Source organism: Vanellus vanellus (assembly GCF_965231255.1).
Source record: "Vanellus vanellus genome assembly, chromosome: 7".
NCBI classification, from domain to species: domain Eukaryota; kingdom Metazoa; phylum Chordata; class Aves; order Charadriiformes; family Charadriidae; genus Vanellus; species Vanellus vanellus.
The window spans coordinates 15,488,091-15,505,802 of NC_138912.1; the positions used below are offsets into that span (position 1 = coordinate 15,488,091).

Genomic DNA, 17,712 nt, shown 5'->3' on the forward strand with positions numbered 1-17,712 from the left:
GGCGGACTACACTTCCCAGCAGGCACCGCGGCCGGAGGAATACATCACCCAGGCGGCTCCGCGCTGCCCTTCCGCGCATGCGCCGCCGAGGGCTGGGCTGTTGCTCCCTGACGGGTGGCTGCGGCGGCTCCTCGCCATGGAGTCCTACGACGTGATAGCGAACCAGCCCGTCGTCATAGACAACGTGAGTGCGAGCGGCCGCGCGTCCCGGGAGCTGGGAGGGCGGGAAGAGCCCGCGGGCCGCAAGCCCTTTGTCATCGGGGACGGCCGCGCCCCGCCCGTCCCCTCCCCCCCCCGGCCTGGCTGCCGCTTCGGGCCCTCGTACGGCGCCGTACGCTGCGTCCTCGCAGGCCGCCGCCGGGGCGGGGTCGCCGCGGGTCGGCGCAGTGCGATTGGCTGAGGTGTCTGCCCGTCACCCGCCGGAGGGCCGCTGCCCCTCGCTGGTGGGGAGCGGTCCCCGCTGCCGCCGAGGTGCCTGCTGGCAGGGAGGGGCGGGGCGACCCCATTGGCTGGGGCGGCTGTCAGTCAGCGGGGGCGGCCCGCCGTTACCTGCCTTAGCGGGGTGCGTCCTGCCCCGCCCTCGCGGTGAGCACCTGTGCTCATTGGCAGCTCGAGCTGTCCGTCAGGCGGGGCTGCACCCGCCGCCCCGCCTCGTCCCTCTTTGTGCCTGGGGGACAATGGGGGCTGGTGGGCCCGGGCTGCCGGCGTGCAGCTCTTCGCTGTCGGACCGTGCTGGAGAGAACACGCTGCAGCCATCCCTTCCCCCCGTCACAGGCCCAGCGAAAGGGGGACGGCCACCCCCAGTACCGGCCACCCCCGCCCAGCGGCCACAGCAAGGCAGGGGCTCCCCTGCCGAAGGCCGCAGGAGGCAGAGCTCCTCCAGGAACTGCTCCCAGCGCGGGTTGCATCAGCTGTAATTTGACAGCGGGGTGTGGTGTCGCAAATGGCTGCTCCTAGCTATTAATGCTTCTCATTAGCTCAAAGCAGACCTTCAACCTGTGTGGGTAACTGAGATTTATCTCATCGGTTTGAGATGAATGAGATACTTCTGTGTCCAGTTGTGATTAGTCCCATGCATGCTGGCATCCCAAGAGAAAGGACCATCCAGGAAGGGGTGGGAGCATATATCTTGGAGGGAGCCTTCTTCAGTGTAGTGAATCACAAATTTACGCTCCTCCTCCCTTCTGACCTCTACTGCCAATGATTCAGATTTTGTTGTTTCAAAGGGTCGGTGTTGTCCTCCATTCTTTCTCCATCATCTTAATTTCTGCAAAATCTTTTTGCCATATGACATGTGGACTTGCTAGCCTTGTGCTTCTCAGCCTATTGCCTTTTTCTTTTTTTTCCCATAAGGTGGATGACTGTAGGTCTCCTCAGATCAAGCCAATTATTCTTCTGACCTCTTCTTTATTATAGATCCCAATTTCTGCTCTACAACTTGAGCTCTCTGATACAGTTTTGGTTTTGTTTCTTCCCCTGGAATCACAGCAGAGAGATTTAGGTTAGACATTGGAGGAAAATATCTAATGGAAAAGGAGATTAAGCAGAATTGACTATGTGGAGAAAAGCACATTATCTTACGGATTGGAGACATTAAAGAATAAGTTAGGTTGATTGTTCTTAGAAGTGACTGGAGTAGCACTGACTCTGCTGTGGTGTTGAGTGATTAGCTAACCATTCGAGTTATTTCCAGGCACTCTGGTACTGTGAGGATGAGTTTGTTGTGCTGGAGTCGTATAATAGCAGCCCATATCTAATTTCAGCCTGTCCTTTTGTTATTTAGTGCAATGATTGCTGCCCCTACTTCAAACCTGAAGAAGGGCTCATGTGCCGGCAATTGACTATTTCTTTTCTCATTTTATCAGCTGGTCTTATAAAAGCTAATTCTTCTTGCCTGTGATGAATGAGTCCCCTCCTTTCCCCTGCCTGTACAAGAAGTAGAATGAAGCAGTTGTTGTGACGTCTGCCTTTAATGCTGGCAGGCTGTCAGCTGAGGAGCCTCGTGGTGACACTGCATTTTTGGTACTCTTCTCAGTTCAGGCAAGATGGGAAGCGGAGCTGCACAGAGCAGGTACCGCTGTTCCTGCTGCCTCATTACTGCTTCTCCTCAGAGAGTTGCAGGCAGCTTTTCCAAGACTGAATGTTATCCCGTCTCATGTATTCGTGTGGATGGGAGGGGGCAATGAGGTACTGTGCTGGTGAACGAGGCAGATACTCCCCTGCTCCCACCAATCCCAGCCCTGCTCTAGTTCTTGGTGTGTTCTGAAAGGACATTAAGGTAGGTAGCTAAAAACTCAACAAGGAGGGTTTTTTCTCTTACCAAACAGTACACTCAGCTGTGTGTTTTCAGCAGGGAGAGTTTTGTAATATACAGGGAGAGGCTGGAGCTGTACCTCAGCACAACCTTAAGACTCCTCCTTGTCCAATAAGTCATTTTGAAGAGCTGTGTTCCCACTCCAACAAGCTCTCTCTGAACCAAATGGTCTGGGAGCCCTGATGAATGTAATGCACATGTAAATATAAAGCATGGTTCAGCTGTGGCCTAAGCAAGTGCAAATTCCTTGACCTCCATGGAATTGCCTCTGTTTACATAAAAGAGGGTAAAATTTGGCTTTGTAGTCTAAGTGGTGGCATTTTAAACAGCTGAGCTGTCAGCAAAGGCTGTTGTCTTCGATTTGTTCTTGTTCTTATAAAATGTATATCTAATAAAATAGTTCTACAATGATATGAAATGTGCACTGTCCATAAAAAGTGCTACATGGCAGATTGACTCTCTTGGTGATTTCTGTTTAAATTTGAGTTCTAAATGCATAAAGATGAATGAATCAATAACTGACTAGCTACAGAGCTAGTGGAAGAGGCATGTTCTGTTACTTCAGGGAACTCAGAAGAATTTTCCTTGTGTTTATCTTCCTTGACCTTTACATTTGACATGTAGTTTTTCTTTTATTTTTTTGCTCAGATTAAAAAAAAAAAGGCAAAACAAAAACCCCAAACAAAATAGGATGAAAGCCTAGCCAGGATAGCTACAGGTGGAGGGAGGTTAATTTCTAAATTCTTGTAAATTTTAATAAATCAAAGTTTGTAGCAGAAAGGAGGATGCATGTGGTTTTGCTTATCTGAAACAAAGGTGAAAAAAATGGTCTTTACTTTAAACCTTCTGAATCAGCCAAGGTTTGTTTTCAAAACTTAAACCTTTTCCCCTCGTTGTATAGGAATTTCAAATTAAGCTACTATAATAAATAGATTTACTCAGTGCACACGTATCTTCAAAGAAGTAAAATGTTTTAAAGAAAAATTGAAGAGGTCAATAAATGCTGTCAGGTCTTTGTAGTGTGGAGATTGTGAACAGCTGTGCTCGGTTTATTCCCAGGCACTTGGAAGCACAACTGTGGTGACGTCCCATCCTACCAGCACATTGAAAACAGTCATTTGTCTTTGACTCCAGCTAGGATTTCTGAACTACTGACACTTTCAGTTAACTTTGAACTTCAATTTTTAAATTTTAAAGTGCATAACTTGCTGGGAATCTCACCAGGATACGCTGGGTAATTTTTGGCTTGGCATAAGGAAGTTTCAATCCCTGCGTTAAAATAGGAGCATCATTGTTCTCCTGAAACCACTTCCCAGTAGCAGACTGTGCTGGCAGCAAGATCAGTCATTATCTTAAATAAAATACTCAATAAGCACAGTATTCTAATGTAGTTACGTTATGGCGTTTGATTCAACTTTTTTGCTACAAGGCTTGACAAAGGATGGTATTATTTCCCAAGTATAGTGTTGTTTATAAGGTATGATAAGGAAAGACAAAATAGTGCTTTTATTTTATTCCTTGCTTCGCTTTGAAGTGAATAGCCAGAAGACAGTCTGTCTAAAGGCAAATCTTTTTAACACTTTGCAGGCCACTTTGTCACACTGGTACCCATTAGTGTAGACTTTGGGGTGAAACTGAAGCGGAGTCCCTCTTGCCCGGAGGGAGTAGTCCTGCCTGGCTGCCAGCTTGGGTGTGCTCCTGGAGCCAGCCTGGCTGCAGGAGTTTGTCAGGAGACCAGGATTTGAGCGATCTATCTTTTATATCTTTTATAACTAGCAAGGTCTGGTTCGCAGAGTCTTCCTGATACTCGTATCTTACAGATGCATCCTGGCAAATCTGACTGGCGGTTTTAAGGCAGGAGTGCCCCGTCCCTGGTGGCAGAGTGCACATGCTCTGTGCAAAGCCCAGCACCTCGGCTGAAACTGCTGATGAGAGTAGGTTGGGAATAAGGCGCCTGACTGTGAACTGGAGAGGCTGAGGCCGCCCTGCATTCTTTTCTGCTGAGCCTGCTCTGGCTGGTAACCTCTGGCGCTGGAACAGGGCAGGCGGCTGGGACAGCACCGTCAGAAACCGCTGCAGCCAGAGCTTGTCTCCAGAGCCCTGAGCAACTCATTTGGCCTCAGCCTCCAAGTGAAAGCAGTGATGCTGACCCATGCAGAGGTGGAGGCGAGAGGAAAGCAGTGGAGGAAGTACGTCACTACTCATTTTAAAATGCTCTGGGGCATCCAAAATGTCTTTTTGGCCTCAAAAACAGAGCAGTCCTGCTGCAGAGCCCTTGAGAGTGAACAGGCACTTCACAGGTTTCAATGAAAAGTTGCATGCTTTGTTCCCAGTACAGCATGAAGCAGTACTGCTCCTCTTTTCTGCAGAAGAGCTTGCTCCTGTGGTAGTCTGGGATTACTGGTGAAACGGCTTATCTGAGGAGATCCCATGAAAATCCGCTCCTTAGCAAAACTTGGGTGTTCCTGCAAGCTGCTCATTGTTTCAAGATGTCATTCCTTTGTGCGGGGAGAGGAAATGGAGGAGGGGAAGGAGTCAGCACAGATCCAAGTTGATGATGGGGTTCCCAGGATGCCTCCGGATGATACTGATGGGGATGGGAGCTGTGGGGCCAGATGCCCGGCACTGACTCCCTGCCAGAGCCTCCCTGCGGCTGGTTTTACCCACTCTGTGTTTGCTGCTTGTGCTGCTTTGTGTATGGCAGAAGGCTTTTTGGATTTGTGCCTTTCTGACTGCCATACCTAATTCTTCCTTGTCCCTTCTAAACAAGCCCTGTCCTGTCAGCTGCTCTTCTTGCCTCCAGCTCTTCCCCTTGCAGTCTGACTGGAACCTTTGTTTTGCCCAGACCCCAGTCTGGGTTCATTTCCAGTGTCTTTTCTGACCACATTTTTGCGACCTGCCTCCTTTAGTGTTAGCTAGTTTATCCAGCACCTGATCTTCTTTTCCCTAGTCTCTGCTCCAGCCTGTTTCACACAGTCCTCCTACTCTCTTCTCTGACTTTATCCACCCTCCTGCCATCCTTTCCAAAGCTGCTGCTTCCAAGAGGCCTACAGCCTTCATCCTCCTCCATTTAGCAGTGGCCCCTGAAGCCGGCGGGGTTTGGTTGCTCTTGCTTGGCTTTCTGGAGTGCTCTCCTTCACCCAGAGAGTATTTAAGATGGACAGAGAGCTGCAGAGCTTGGATTTAACCTCCTGCACCCCTAGCAATACCACTGGGTAGAAGAATACTAGCCTGTATGGAGCGGCATTTGAGTGTGTTTGCAGCGCAGTACCGGATGCTCCCGAGTGTTTGTGCTGTGTGAGATGTGTCGCTGCCAGGAAGGGTGCCAGTTACTCCCCTCTAGTGGCCGAGCTGGCCTGCTGGCACTTTCCCATCCCCAAGCCTTCCTGGAGGATCAGTCCCTGGGGAGCTTTATTCCTACTAAAAAGGAAAAGATCTGGCAGTGCTGATGTACTTTGCTACTCCTTTAAAACTTACAAAGGTGACTGAATAAATGATAAGTTCATGTATTTATCTGTTGTTTCCACAGGGCTCGGGTGTGATTAAAGCAGGTTTTGCAGGCGATCAAATACCGAAATACTGCTTTCCAAACTAGTAAGTATTCTGCTGGTCTTGGTAAGTTCTTATTACTGTGTACCAGTTCTGTGATAAGTAGAGGGGAAGAATGGTCCAATTTTGTAACTGGAGAAATGAGTTATTCTTTTTCTGCCTGTTGCACAGAAGCATCAGGGAGAAGGGATCTCTGCTATTAAGCACTTTGAGATTTTCTGGGCGGGCGTAAAAGATTACATCATTTTGACAGGGTCAACACCCAACCAAAGCTGTAGGACTCTTTAGTCTTGAGACATTAGGAAAAGAACTGGGAGAAAGACAATGTTGGGACAAGAGGTGTGAAGACCTGTATTTTATTTTTTTTTTTTTTTTTTGGTGTGTCGTCTGATGCTTTGGTTCCTGCCAAACTTCCTTGGAACTTTTCTAAGAGTTTTACTGGAAGAAGGACTGCTGGGTCAGAAACTCTGAATAGTTGCTGGCTTTTATTTTCAATGGGGTAGGGTTTTAATGAGTGTATTTGTGTTCTGAGCAATGTGTTCTGTATGCTGAGGTGGGGTATGGGACTATATATGTCTAATCTGAGAAGCCTACCTGAGGTCAGGCAACACCATGTGGATCTGTCAGCTCAGACCATTGCTCAGTCTAGCCATGTTCACCTCAGGCACTGTTGGAACAATTAAGTCCTGAATCATCAGGGAAAGTGTGGCCAGACTCGGCTGGCTTATGTCTTGCCAATTCAGAACTGTCTGCAATCTGTTCCCTTTACCTCTGATTCTGAGAGTAGCTCAGAGCGAATGCGGGTCTGTCTGCACCTGGTAGTGCCCCCAGATTTGCTGATTGCTTTAGAAAGTACTGGTTAGGACAGAGAGGAACGCGAAGTAGTTAATCCTTGGGTGCATCTGGGCTCTCTCTGTAGATGCATTTATACTCTTGCTTCTGTTCCAGTGTGGGCAGACCAAAGCATGTTCGTGTTATGGCTGGTGCTTTAGAAGGGGACATTTTCATTGGTCCAAAGGCAGAGGTAAGAAAACCTGTATATTGCACTTCTCCATATATTTTGGTATGCTGCTGTAAGGAGAGGCTGTAGCAATTGTGCTTAAAAGGGCTGTGGTTCCTTGATATCAGTGTATAGATCTGAAGAACAGAATAGATTGTCGCTTTTAAGTGTGTCCAAGGTGGAGTGGGAAGCTTCATTAAATTCTTGTGCCAGTCTGCTGACCACAGACTTTTTTCCAGGTCTTTCTGTATCTCTCTTTTTTTCTAGGCTACTTCTAAGTCTGTATGGTTACATCCCCATCTTTTTGACTGGAAACTTTAGAAATGGACCCTACTTGGTTGCCTTTTATCTCCCTGGTGTGGGCAAGAAGCTTGCTTTCCACAGTCCTGCTTTTGTCAGCATGTAGTCGTATGGTCTCACGTTTCTTGTGAGCCCTCCAAACTATCTCCCTCAATACCACCCTGTGATGTGTTATATCATGACTGAGCTTGTAGAACAATGATACCATTTGATAGGTGTCTGTATGTTGGCTTGAAAAGTGTTAGGATGGAATGTGCTCTGCAAATGCCAGACTTTCCTACCTGGTATAAAAAAGCCTTGTTTAATCTTGTGGATACTTCGCTGGGAGAGACGTTTGTGATTAATGTTCTTTTTTTCCCCCCTATATGCTAGACATAAGTTGTCTTTTAGTGGAATCAGAAAGTGTGTCTGATATTAAATGATAGTCGTGGTGCTCAGAAATGTGACTGTTTGAGTCTCATAGGTATGCTCTATTGTCCTTTCTGTTTTCTCAGGAGCACAGAGGTCTCCTGTCGATCCGATACCCGATGGAGCATGGCATAGTGAAGGACTGGAATGACATGGAGCGCATTTGGCAGTATGTGTATTCAAAAGACCAGCTTCAGACATTCTCCGAGGAGGTGAGATACCTCATTTTGTAATGGCATAGGCATCATTCAATGTGTATATAAGACCAGGAGCCTTGGAACTCCAGGAAAGATTTGGGACTCTTCCTTTGCTTTTCTTTCTAAATGTGTCTGTTGTTACATTAGGCTCTTTCGGGAGATACTGCACAAGAAGCATCCAAGCAGAATTCCACCCCAGATCTAATGTTCTGGCCTGACTGAAAATCTGACTTTCAGATTTTGTTATTCATGCCCTCTCTAATGATTCTGCTCTAGGCCAAGTGCTTTTAACTTTTCCTGTTCTGCCTGTGCATCAGGCATAACCACTTAGCAGTGACATGATTTGAAGTGAGGAAGGAGAAAACCACAGTCCTGTGGTCTGGAAGAAGCTGACCAAAAAATTATTAAATGACTGAGAGCAATAGATTGTATAAGTGGAGTAGGAATATTTTGCCTGTTCGTGCTAAGAGCATATGCCTTCACCCTTTCTTAGGGTCTGTGTATTTTGGCTAATCTGGCTGACTGAGAGTCACCTTGTTTATCCTTCACAGGACAGGGTCACTCACAAAGTAGATTTCCTAACACTAGACCAGAAACTAGACCAGGTAACTAGACCAGAACCCTGCTGGTCTTGCAACTGAATAGGGCTTATTCACAGCCTAATACGGCTCAGTAGCTGAAATTATTCCCTTCTACCTGTCCTCTTGCACCAGTTGTTCCTAAAGTGAATAAATAAGCAGGAACACATGTCTAGCTGTCTCCTGGTTATTGCAGCACAGCTCCTTGTTTTCTTTACCAGCATCCTGTGCTGCTGACAGAAGCACCCCTAAACCCACGCAAGAACAGAGAGCGTGCTGCTGAGGTGTTTTTTGAGACCTTCAATGTGCCAGCACTATTCATCTCCATGCAAGCTGTGCTTAGCCTGTAAGTGTCTTTCGTCTTTGGTTTGCGCTTGTGAAATGTTGCCATGAAATCCTTTTTTTCAGAAACAAAAAAAAACCAATGTGGAAGACCATGCTGATGTCTGACTTATCCCCTTTTTGAGCTTTTTGAGCAAGAACTGAAATTCAATTTTAATTTCTGTAATAAGGAGTTTACAGGAAATCTATGAACTATGACGAGAACCAGGTTTTGGGCTGGTGTTTTTTTTTTTTTTTAGCCCCTGTTCATGTGACATCTCTGTTCCCTGAGTTGAGCCTGGATGTGCTGCATGCTTGGGGTCACTTTGAATTGCTTGTTCTGACTTGGTTATTTGCCCCTTTGTTAGCTACGCAACTGGGAGGACTACAGGAGTGGTGCTGGACTCCGGGGATGGTGTTACCCATGCAGTTCCCATCTATGAAGGCTTTGCCATGCCTCACTCCATCATGCGGATTGACATTGCTGGCCGTGATGTCTCACGCTTCCTGCGTCTCTATCTCCGGAAGGAAGGCTATGACTTCCACACAACCTCTGAGTTTGAGATTGTCAAGACCATCAAGGAGGTGATGCACTGTCTGTTTCTGTCTTAACTCAAGAAGGGAATTCTGCCCAAGGGAAGTTGTGACTTGTGAAATCTAGTGGCAAGTGCCAGCCTGTCTAGCTCTGCACCTCATTCCTCTATCTGCCTGAGGGAGACTAGGGCCACTAAGATCATTAAAGGACTGGAGCATCTCTCATATCAGGAAAGGCTGAGAGACCTGGGACTGTTGAACCACGAGGAGAGAAGGTTGGGGAGGATCTCATCAATGTATATAGATGTCTGAAGGGAGGGTGCAAAGAAAACAGAGCCAGGCTCATTTCGGTGGTGTCCAGTGGCAGGACAAGAGGCATAAACTGAAGCACAGGAGGTTCTGTCTGAACATAATCTCTTTTACTGTGAGGGTGACCACGCACTGGTACAGGCTGTCTGGAGAGTTGTGGAGTCTCCATCCTTGGTGATATTCAAAAGCCATCTGGACATGGTCCTGAGCAGCCAGTTCTAGGTGACCCTGTTTGAACAAGGCAGGTGGACAAGTTGACCTCCAAGAGGTTCCTTGCAACCTCAACCATCCTGTATTCTGGGAGACTTTCAGTCAAGGTCACATCTAATACTTATTGAGGCACTGTTAACATGGAGATGAAGACAGAATCTGTTTTGCATTTATTTGTGCTGCGGTTTCTCAGGGTTTAATGATACCTCTCACTAGTGTTTGTTTACCCTTCAGGGCAAGGCTCTGTAAAATCCATGGCAGGCAGGGATCACGGGTGGGATATTGCAAGTTGCTTTCCCCTGCCTCCCTCTGTGAAAGAATTCACTTGCAGCATTCACGTTTACAAAAGATTCCCCTCTTTATAGGGTCTGCAGTGTTTAGTGACCTTAGAGTTATGCAGCAGTTTGGAAGGGCATGATTAAGATCCCTAGCAAAGCAGTTACTTTGGCTTCTGTTGTGTGCCAAGAGAGGAGGAGAGAGGTGGGACAGCTCAGAGCTGGTGCCTGCTCACATCAGCTTTGCAGCATCGCTGTGTTTACAGAGACAGGTTGCTCTCCGATTTCAGCAAGGCTGTGACTCCAGGCTGCCTGCGCATCCATGCCTTCAGTATATGGGGTCAGTCTTCAGATCAGTACTGGCTGTGACTTCTGTGTGCTAATGCCTGGCAGTTGCTGCTGTGCTGTGTGCCCTCATCACAAGCTATGGTTGCCACAGATAACTCTGGGCTGAGTCAGCAGCCTGTGCTAGGGCTTGAGAGCGTTACTGAGCTATTCTTGAGCCTGTGACCTACCGGCAAATGACCACAGTGGAAATAGTTTGCTTGTTCTGCATGGCCATGGCTCAGCGTGGCTGTGCTGAGGGAGCAGTGCTTGTGCTTCATGTCATGGTACTGCTGAATGGCTTTTGCCTGTTACCCAGAGCGGGAGACTTCATAGGGTTGTAGATTTTAACCTGGTATGGCTCTCTGTTCTACAAGTGTTGATTGCTGAATGGGAGAAAAAAACCTGACACGTGCAGATACTGCAGACCAGAAGATCTAGTGATTGGAGGCGTGCTGGAGAATTTTGTGCTTCAGAAGCAGCCTGTTTTGTTGTATCAAGCATCAGTTGCAGTGCAATTGCAGTGACCTTATGGGACAAAGCAAGAGGCTTGTATTCTTCAGAAATATACCTGTACTTTTCATAAATGGCCAAGGCTCCCTTTGCATCTTGGGTGATGAAGCTATTAAAAGGCATTGCGCTGACTGTTAAGTGCAAAGTCTTGCACCAGTGCAATCTTTTCTCTGGACTATATGCTTAGGGAAACAAAGAGCAGGGGAAAGTGAGCCAAGTCCTGCTTTGCATACTGACTACCTTCACCAGTGAGACTGCCGAAGAAGAGAGGAAACAACCTGCTGTTCGCTCTCCAACCTACACCTTTTGCTTTACTTTAAGATTAATTTTAGCTGGGGATATATGTGCCTGGACTTTGCAGTGAGATTTGTATTGATGCTGGTGCCGTTTGTGACTTGATTTGCAAATCTGAGGGGCTGAGTGTGGCTTCTTGTGTTTGCAGCTTTCTTGCCTCAGGAAAAGTTTGGATATGCAGTCTGAATGCAAGCACAAAGCTGAGATCCTGGACATGGGAGCTTTTCTCAGTCCCAAAAGCTGCTTGTGATCTGTTGGAGTCTGTTTGACTTGAGATTTTTGGTTTTGGTTTTGTGTGTGGGTTTTTTTTGTTGTTGTTTTTTGGTTTTTTTTTAAAGGGGCAAAAAATTAGGAAAGAAACTTGGGGATGTTGAAAAGTTCACAGGAGAAATTACCTTAAAAGGGGAACCCTTACTTATATCTGCTTCACTGCAAACATTGTTCTCCGTTTTTTGGCTTGTTGTGAGGGTGGTCAAACACTGTAGCAGGTTGCCCAGAGAGGTTTGTACATTCTCTACCTGTGGAGGTAGTCCAAACATGACTGGACATGGTTTTGGGCAGCCGGCTGTAGCTGACCTGCCTGAGTGAAGGGGGTTGTGATAGATTATCTCAAGATTATTCCAACCTAAACATTCTGGTGATTTTGTTTAGATTTTTTTTTTTTTTAATCCCCAAATTATAAAAATTTGGAATAGCAAAGCCTACTGTGGAATGAAACATATGGATTGCTGGAGCAGTTTGAAAATTAAAAGTATTTTGTTTCCTGTAACTTAAAATGTAGGTGGGCAATGGGAAGTGAGCAGCTTAGATCATGTTAAGAAATTTTTGCTGTTAACTATTAGTTATCATTTACCCTGTTGAAATGCAATAATGGACTTTGTTCACGCTCCTAATCTGTTGTGAAGTTATCTGAGTGCACCTTTATACAAGGTTAATGTCACTAAAGGTGTTTCAGGTGCATGTTTTACTTTGCCGTACAGTAGGTTGGAAGCGCTCACAGGATAGTGACACCATCTGTGCTAGAGGGAGGTAACTTCTAAACAGTAAGAGAGAGCTTGGAAGCAAGACGTGAGCAGCAGCTAGAGGGGGTGTGAGCATCCTTGGTGTCTCTAATCATCACATGGAGCTGTAGCATGAATTAGGTATTTTGCCTGATGTGAACCCAAAAGGACTTTTCCCCAGTACAAAATATTGTTGAAATTGGTCTCCCCAAAGGGATACATGGATTTTGGTTGTTAGTGAGAAAAGTATTTTATCAGAGGCATTTAGTCTTACCCTTCTCATCTCCCTCTCCCTGACTCTTTCCTTTCCAGCGTGCCTGCTACCTGTCAATAAACCCCCAGAAGGATGAGACTCTGGAGACCGAGAAGGCTCAGTACTACCTGCCAGATGGAAGTACTATTGAGGTTTGTAAGGCCCACCCTTGGAGGATTCCTGATGTGAAGCACGGGGTTTCCAGAGTAGCCTTCTGCCTAGTGATGGGAAATTTAATGTGGTGTTAGGTGGGAGGGGATAATTTTAAAAGGCCAGAACTCATCTCAGGCTGTTGACTGGGCAGTAGAATTTTTAGGGGAAGAAAACTTCATTATAAACCTCACAACTTCTGCTGGAAATCCTGGGTAAGGACACAGTATGGCCATGGGGACTCTGAGCTGTTTGAGAGCAGGGTCCGATCTAGCAAATCTTTATGCAGATCAGGAACAGAGTGTGGGTAATTTCAGCAGTGGTTTTGTATGTGGCTTTTGTCCTGCCTAGAGGTGAAGAAACAATTGCTTTGAAGAGTGAGTAAGGAATACTCTTCAAAAGACTAAGCCCACTATAGAATTGTTGAAGGAGAGGAAATACAGGTCTTACCTCCAGCACCAGGGGTGGATCTGCTTCCTTTTCTGCTAGTGACCTGCTGTACTGGGGCTGAGCAAGTGTCTTCATCTCTTTTATCTGCAAAATGGAAATAGCACCTTTTCTAGGAGCAGTAGACCAAACTGATGTTCACTTGGGAGCTAGTGATGCAGCACGAATGTCCAGGAAACTTTGTTGCTCTGAAGTTTCACCTGAGAAAGGTAGACCCAAACTGCAGACAGTGAACAGAGCCACATTGCTCTCTCTTTCCTTCTGTGATCCCTTGCAGATTGGCCCTGCCCGATTTCGAGCCCCGGAGCTCCTGTTCCGGCCAGACCTGATAGGGGAGGAATGTGAAGGACTCCACGAGGTGCTTGTTTTTGCCATTCAAAAATCAGACATGGACCTGAGGCGAACGCTGTTCTCCAACATTGTGCTGTCTGGAGGCTCCACACTTTTCAAAGGTTCCTACCTCTCTTTTAGTGGGCTGTGACATACCTAATCTCTTGCTCCCTTCTCATGTGAAACTGGGAAGATAACCTAGATCACCCAACTTGTCCTGTGAGATGAGGACTGTGGGAACTCTGCTCTCTTGGGGTGTGGGGGGGTATTGCTTAATTTCCTGAGTCCTAGTCATACCCTTCTGGGTAAGCAAGACACCTCTGCCCAGTCACTTCCTGGGCTTGGGGGGCTTTTATCTTTTTTTTTTTTTTTTTTTTTTTTTTTCCCTATCACTCTGCCTGCATCAGGACTGAATAATTGTGCTCATTTCTGCTGCTCTGTTCAGGATAGTTGAGACTGGATGCCTAAAAGGCTCTTGCATCTCCTGAGGTTCCTTAGGTCTTTGGTACCTGAGAGAGTCCAGCAGTCCTGGTACTGCAGGAAAGGTCAGCTGCATGTGTGCAGAAAACTTTCTACCCATCCCCTCAGGGCTCAGCTGGCCCCCATCCACTTAAAGATCTTCTCTGCCAGAACCCATCAGCCTGTTATCCACAGGTGGACATCTCCAGATAAGTCCTGGTCTTCCCATTCAAACCCTGTTCCCCTGTACAAATGGGCTGGACACGGGAGGAATGCCCAGGGAAGGAGGAGTGAACTGGCCCACCTGTGTTCCTGGCTAAAAATCTTGTTTGCTCATCTCAAGTTGCTGCTGAGGGATAACGCGCATTGTGCCAGTGTCTGAGATCCGCCTGAGGGAGACAGAATCCCGTTATCTCACTGGCTGAGTTTTGTGCCTCTCCAAACTGGTCTCCCTGTGAGATCTGGAGTGGGATATTTGACTAGGACTGCATAGGACGTGGACACATTGTTAGTAGATGGAACTTGGGATTTTGCTGAGGGGCTCAGACTACACATTTTCTGTCTTGTGTAGGCTTTGGTGACAGGCTGTTGAGTGAAGTGAAGAAACTAGCTCCGAAGGACGTTAAAATAAGGGTAAGAGCCGTTATCTTTTGTGTTTATCACTTACTGTGTGTGTTTTTCTGTGGCCTTTAAAGAATCATGCTGAGAATGCAGCTGTCACTTGCTTCAAAACAGAAACAGCTTTCCTGAGACAGCCCAACAGTATTTGCTGAGAAGGTGGCTCCTCTGACAACATGACCCCTGTCTGGGATCCTGGACCATGGTGGCTGTTTTGGGGCTGGGGGGAGGCGGGTGTTGCTGGGTGTCTTTCTAGTGGGAGAGATCACACCTCTGTTTGTCAAGTGTAGTGAAATGGGGGCAGCGTGGCAGGAGGAGCAGACTGGAGCTTGGGAAGGTACTGATTCATTCTTTCTTTCTCACAGATATCAGCTCCTCAGGAGAGATTGTATTCCACGTGGATTGGGTATGTCCCACACAGTGACAGTCTTGCTGTGGGATGAGGGCTGGGGAGGCGCAGTCTGGTACTCACGCTGTTGTCCCCTCTGGTGCTGTGTGTCGGGAGGGTTTCATCATTCAGCTGTGCAGCGCTCAGCGTGGTTACTGAGCCTGACTCCATCTGCACTGCCAGCCCCTTGGCCCTTTCTGTCCTTAAGGGGCCTGCAGGACCTGGTGATTTTTCCTTGTCTTACCAGCCTTAATGTCCAGCCTAAGGTGGAACAAGCTCACAGGTAGTACATTTCTTAGGGCAGAGGCTCTGGTACATTCTCCCCCTTGTGTATGTCTTTGCTGCAAATTGGGAGAACTAAACTCTGCTCCACAATCCTAGAAAGTGAGACCAGATCCCATGTGATGAGCAGCAATCAGCAGGTCGTTTGGGAGGGGGTGGCTGGTGACTGGCTCTGTAGCGCCGCCACATTTGAGGCTAACAGGAGGGGAAGTGACTGTCCAGAGAGCATTTCTGTTGGAGATAACTGGGAGCCTCAGCACCTTTCTGACTTGGGGGAAGTGTCACGCAGTAGAAACTGCTCATCTCTGCAGAGATAGGATGAGAGTGCCCCCAACATTTTCCTTTAACCCGTAACACGCCTGTCTCTCCCCAGTGGCTCTATCCTGGCTTCACTGGACACTTTTAAGAAAATGTGGGTTTCGAAAAAGGAATATGAAGAAGACGGAGCTCGTGCCATCCAACGAAAAAGCTTCTAGCCCTGGGACCTGTCCTCAGTCTCCTCCGAAGACTCACTTCAGTTCTAAACTCGCTTTTCTGAGTCCGAGTGTCTGAGAGCTGCCTGTGTGTGTGTGTGTGCGCCAGCATGCCCCGATGTCACTGAGCAAAGACGACAGCAGCAGGAGGGTTGTATTAGTACTACTAACTTTTTTTTTTTTTATTTTTGTTGGTTTTTTTTTTAATGGAAAGGAGAAAATACCTGTCTGAATTTCTCCCGAATGGCCCATTCCTTTTTCATTTCAGTCCCTTAATTTCTGTATTGCAATCACATTTGTCACTGTAAAACAAAACAAGCAAGCAAAAACAAAGGGAACAGCTTATAGAAACCGCCTAGCAAGCCAGAAGGGAGCCAACCACTGCAGACTGCTCACGCAGGCTTTAGCCAGCCCGGCTGCGACGCCTGGATTGTCTGGAAACACATAGCTGAGGCCCCATAGCTACTTTCTTCTTCAGCAGTGTCTCCACCATCAATAGGTTTTTGAAGTTGTTTTTAATATATTTTTTATTGAGAGAGAGCACATTCTCAACAGTTAAGCCCATTTGCCCCCACTGGTTTTGGTGTGTGAGTGCGTGTATGCGTGTGTAACTTCTTAGCCTGATGTGTGGGTCTGCACCGCAGCTGGAGAAGTTGGTGATAGGACTTAGTTTGTATTGCATGGAGTAGAACAAAGCAAATCTAATCAGCTATCATTGTACTAGACGGTTATTCTCTTGTACCTTGTTTTAAATACCTTTTCTCCTCTGGAAGCAAGTGCCCCAGAATGGGGGTGAAGGCACTTGTGTGTTTCCCCTTCAACCTGCCAAGATTTACAGTGCTGAGTTCTCATGTTCTTTCTCTGTAAGAGTTGAGGCTGTTTCCCCCCTTCCTGCCATGTCAGGGCAAAGGGAGCATGTATTCGCAGCCAGGCATAACTCTTGTGTACTTTATCCATTCTGGGGCAAAATAATAATTGGAAAGGTGCATTGTAATGTAAGAATTGTTTTATTTATTGAAATGTCTGAGGATATCTCAAATACTGACCACAGCACCTGGGAATTATGCTTTGGGTCTTCTTTGAACACCTCTTACCCAGCTCTTCATTGTTTGATGCTAACACTGTTCACAGCGCACGTGCTTAGTGCAACAGCCAGCCAGCCCTGCGACACCACCCGGTAACTGCTCTTTAGGGAGTCACGCTGTTCTCTATGAATACACTAAATGAGAGGACAATAAACTGTACCAAGATGTTGGTGTGGGCGGCAGGTTTGTGGGCAGGAGGCTGTCGCAAGGGCAGTGTTGGGCTGTACTGCGCATGCCTCACTGCTCACCTGGTGGCTGCTTTGCTTCTACTGCTTTTACAGCCGCAGGCAGGCCTGCAGACCCGCTTGCATTGGGCTGTGCCACTGTTTCCCCTTTAGGTTTTCTTATGCATTATTTGGTGCTTCCCCCACCGTCAATTTTCTGCAGTAGCTGTGGAGCTGGAGTTGCTCAGTGGCAGTTCCTGCCTGTTCCCTTCCTTTCTGTTCATTGCCACACGTCACCTCGGGGTCACTCTCAGGTGCAGAAATGGGGTAAGAGCCGAAGGGCTGCTGCAGCCCCACTGCGAGCCTGCTGCAGAGGCGTGACAAAAGCTGGTGCATTGCCCCAGCGGACATGAATGTAAGCAGCAGCGTGTTGCCCCTGTGGGAACCACACTCTGGGGACTCAGTGCTGGGCTCAGAGAGGCTGCAGGCGGGTGGTGGTCTCTTCCCAGCTGAGGCCTGGCTGCTTGTTCACCTACCCCCATCGGAGCAGACTTTTTTTTAAGCAAGAACCTGTCAGGTAGAAAAGAGCTGTCAATGCTCAGCCTTGTTCTGCTGAAAAAAAAACCCACCACCTCAGTTGTGTTCTTGCTGGTTTGCTGCAGCGTGCAGAGGGGAAGAGGCTAACCCCTCTGGGTTCAGTTACCCCACACCGCCCAGGCAGTGCCCCTCATCTCCTCCTCCCCCTCACAGCCCCTCTGCTGGCCTTGCAGAAGCAGCAGTGCTCCGTTTTGTAACCTGCAGTGATCGGACAGAAAGGTGCTGTCTCCAATCTAGCGTTTGCTTGATCTGCCTGACTGTTCCCTCGCACACTGTCCAAACCATGTTGCCTGGTGGTGCCCAGTGTACTTAAATAAAGTCATTCATATACAACCCTGC

At 47.5% G+C, this 17,712-nt stretch overlaps 1 protein-coding gene across 1 annotated transcript; it reads left to right on the plus strand.

Moving 5' to 3' along the window:
- The first annotated feature begins 86 nt into the window (after positions 1-86).
- ACTR1A (actin related protein 1A) lies at positions 87-16,584 on the plus strand. The gene is made up of 11 exons (XM_082486173.1): positions 87-184; positions 5,844-5,908; positions 6,812-6,887; positions 7,658-7,783; positions 8,568-8,692; positions 9,036-9,252; positions 12,440-12,532; positions 13,255-13,429; positions 14,338-14,399; positions 14,750-14,790; positions 15,428-16,584. Exons 1-11 carry the CDS (start codon positions 137-139, stop codon positions 15,528-15,530), a joined length of 1,131 nt encoding a protein of 376 aa, XP_082342299.1. The 5' UTR covers positions 87-136; the 3' UTR covers positions 15,531-16,584.
- Positions 16,585-17,712: the final 1,128 nt, after the last annotated feature.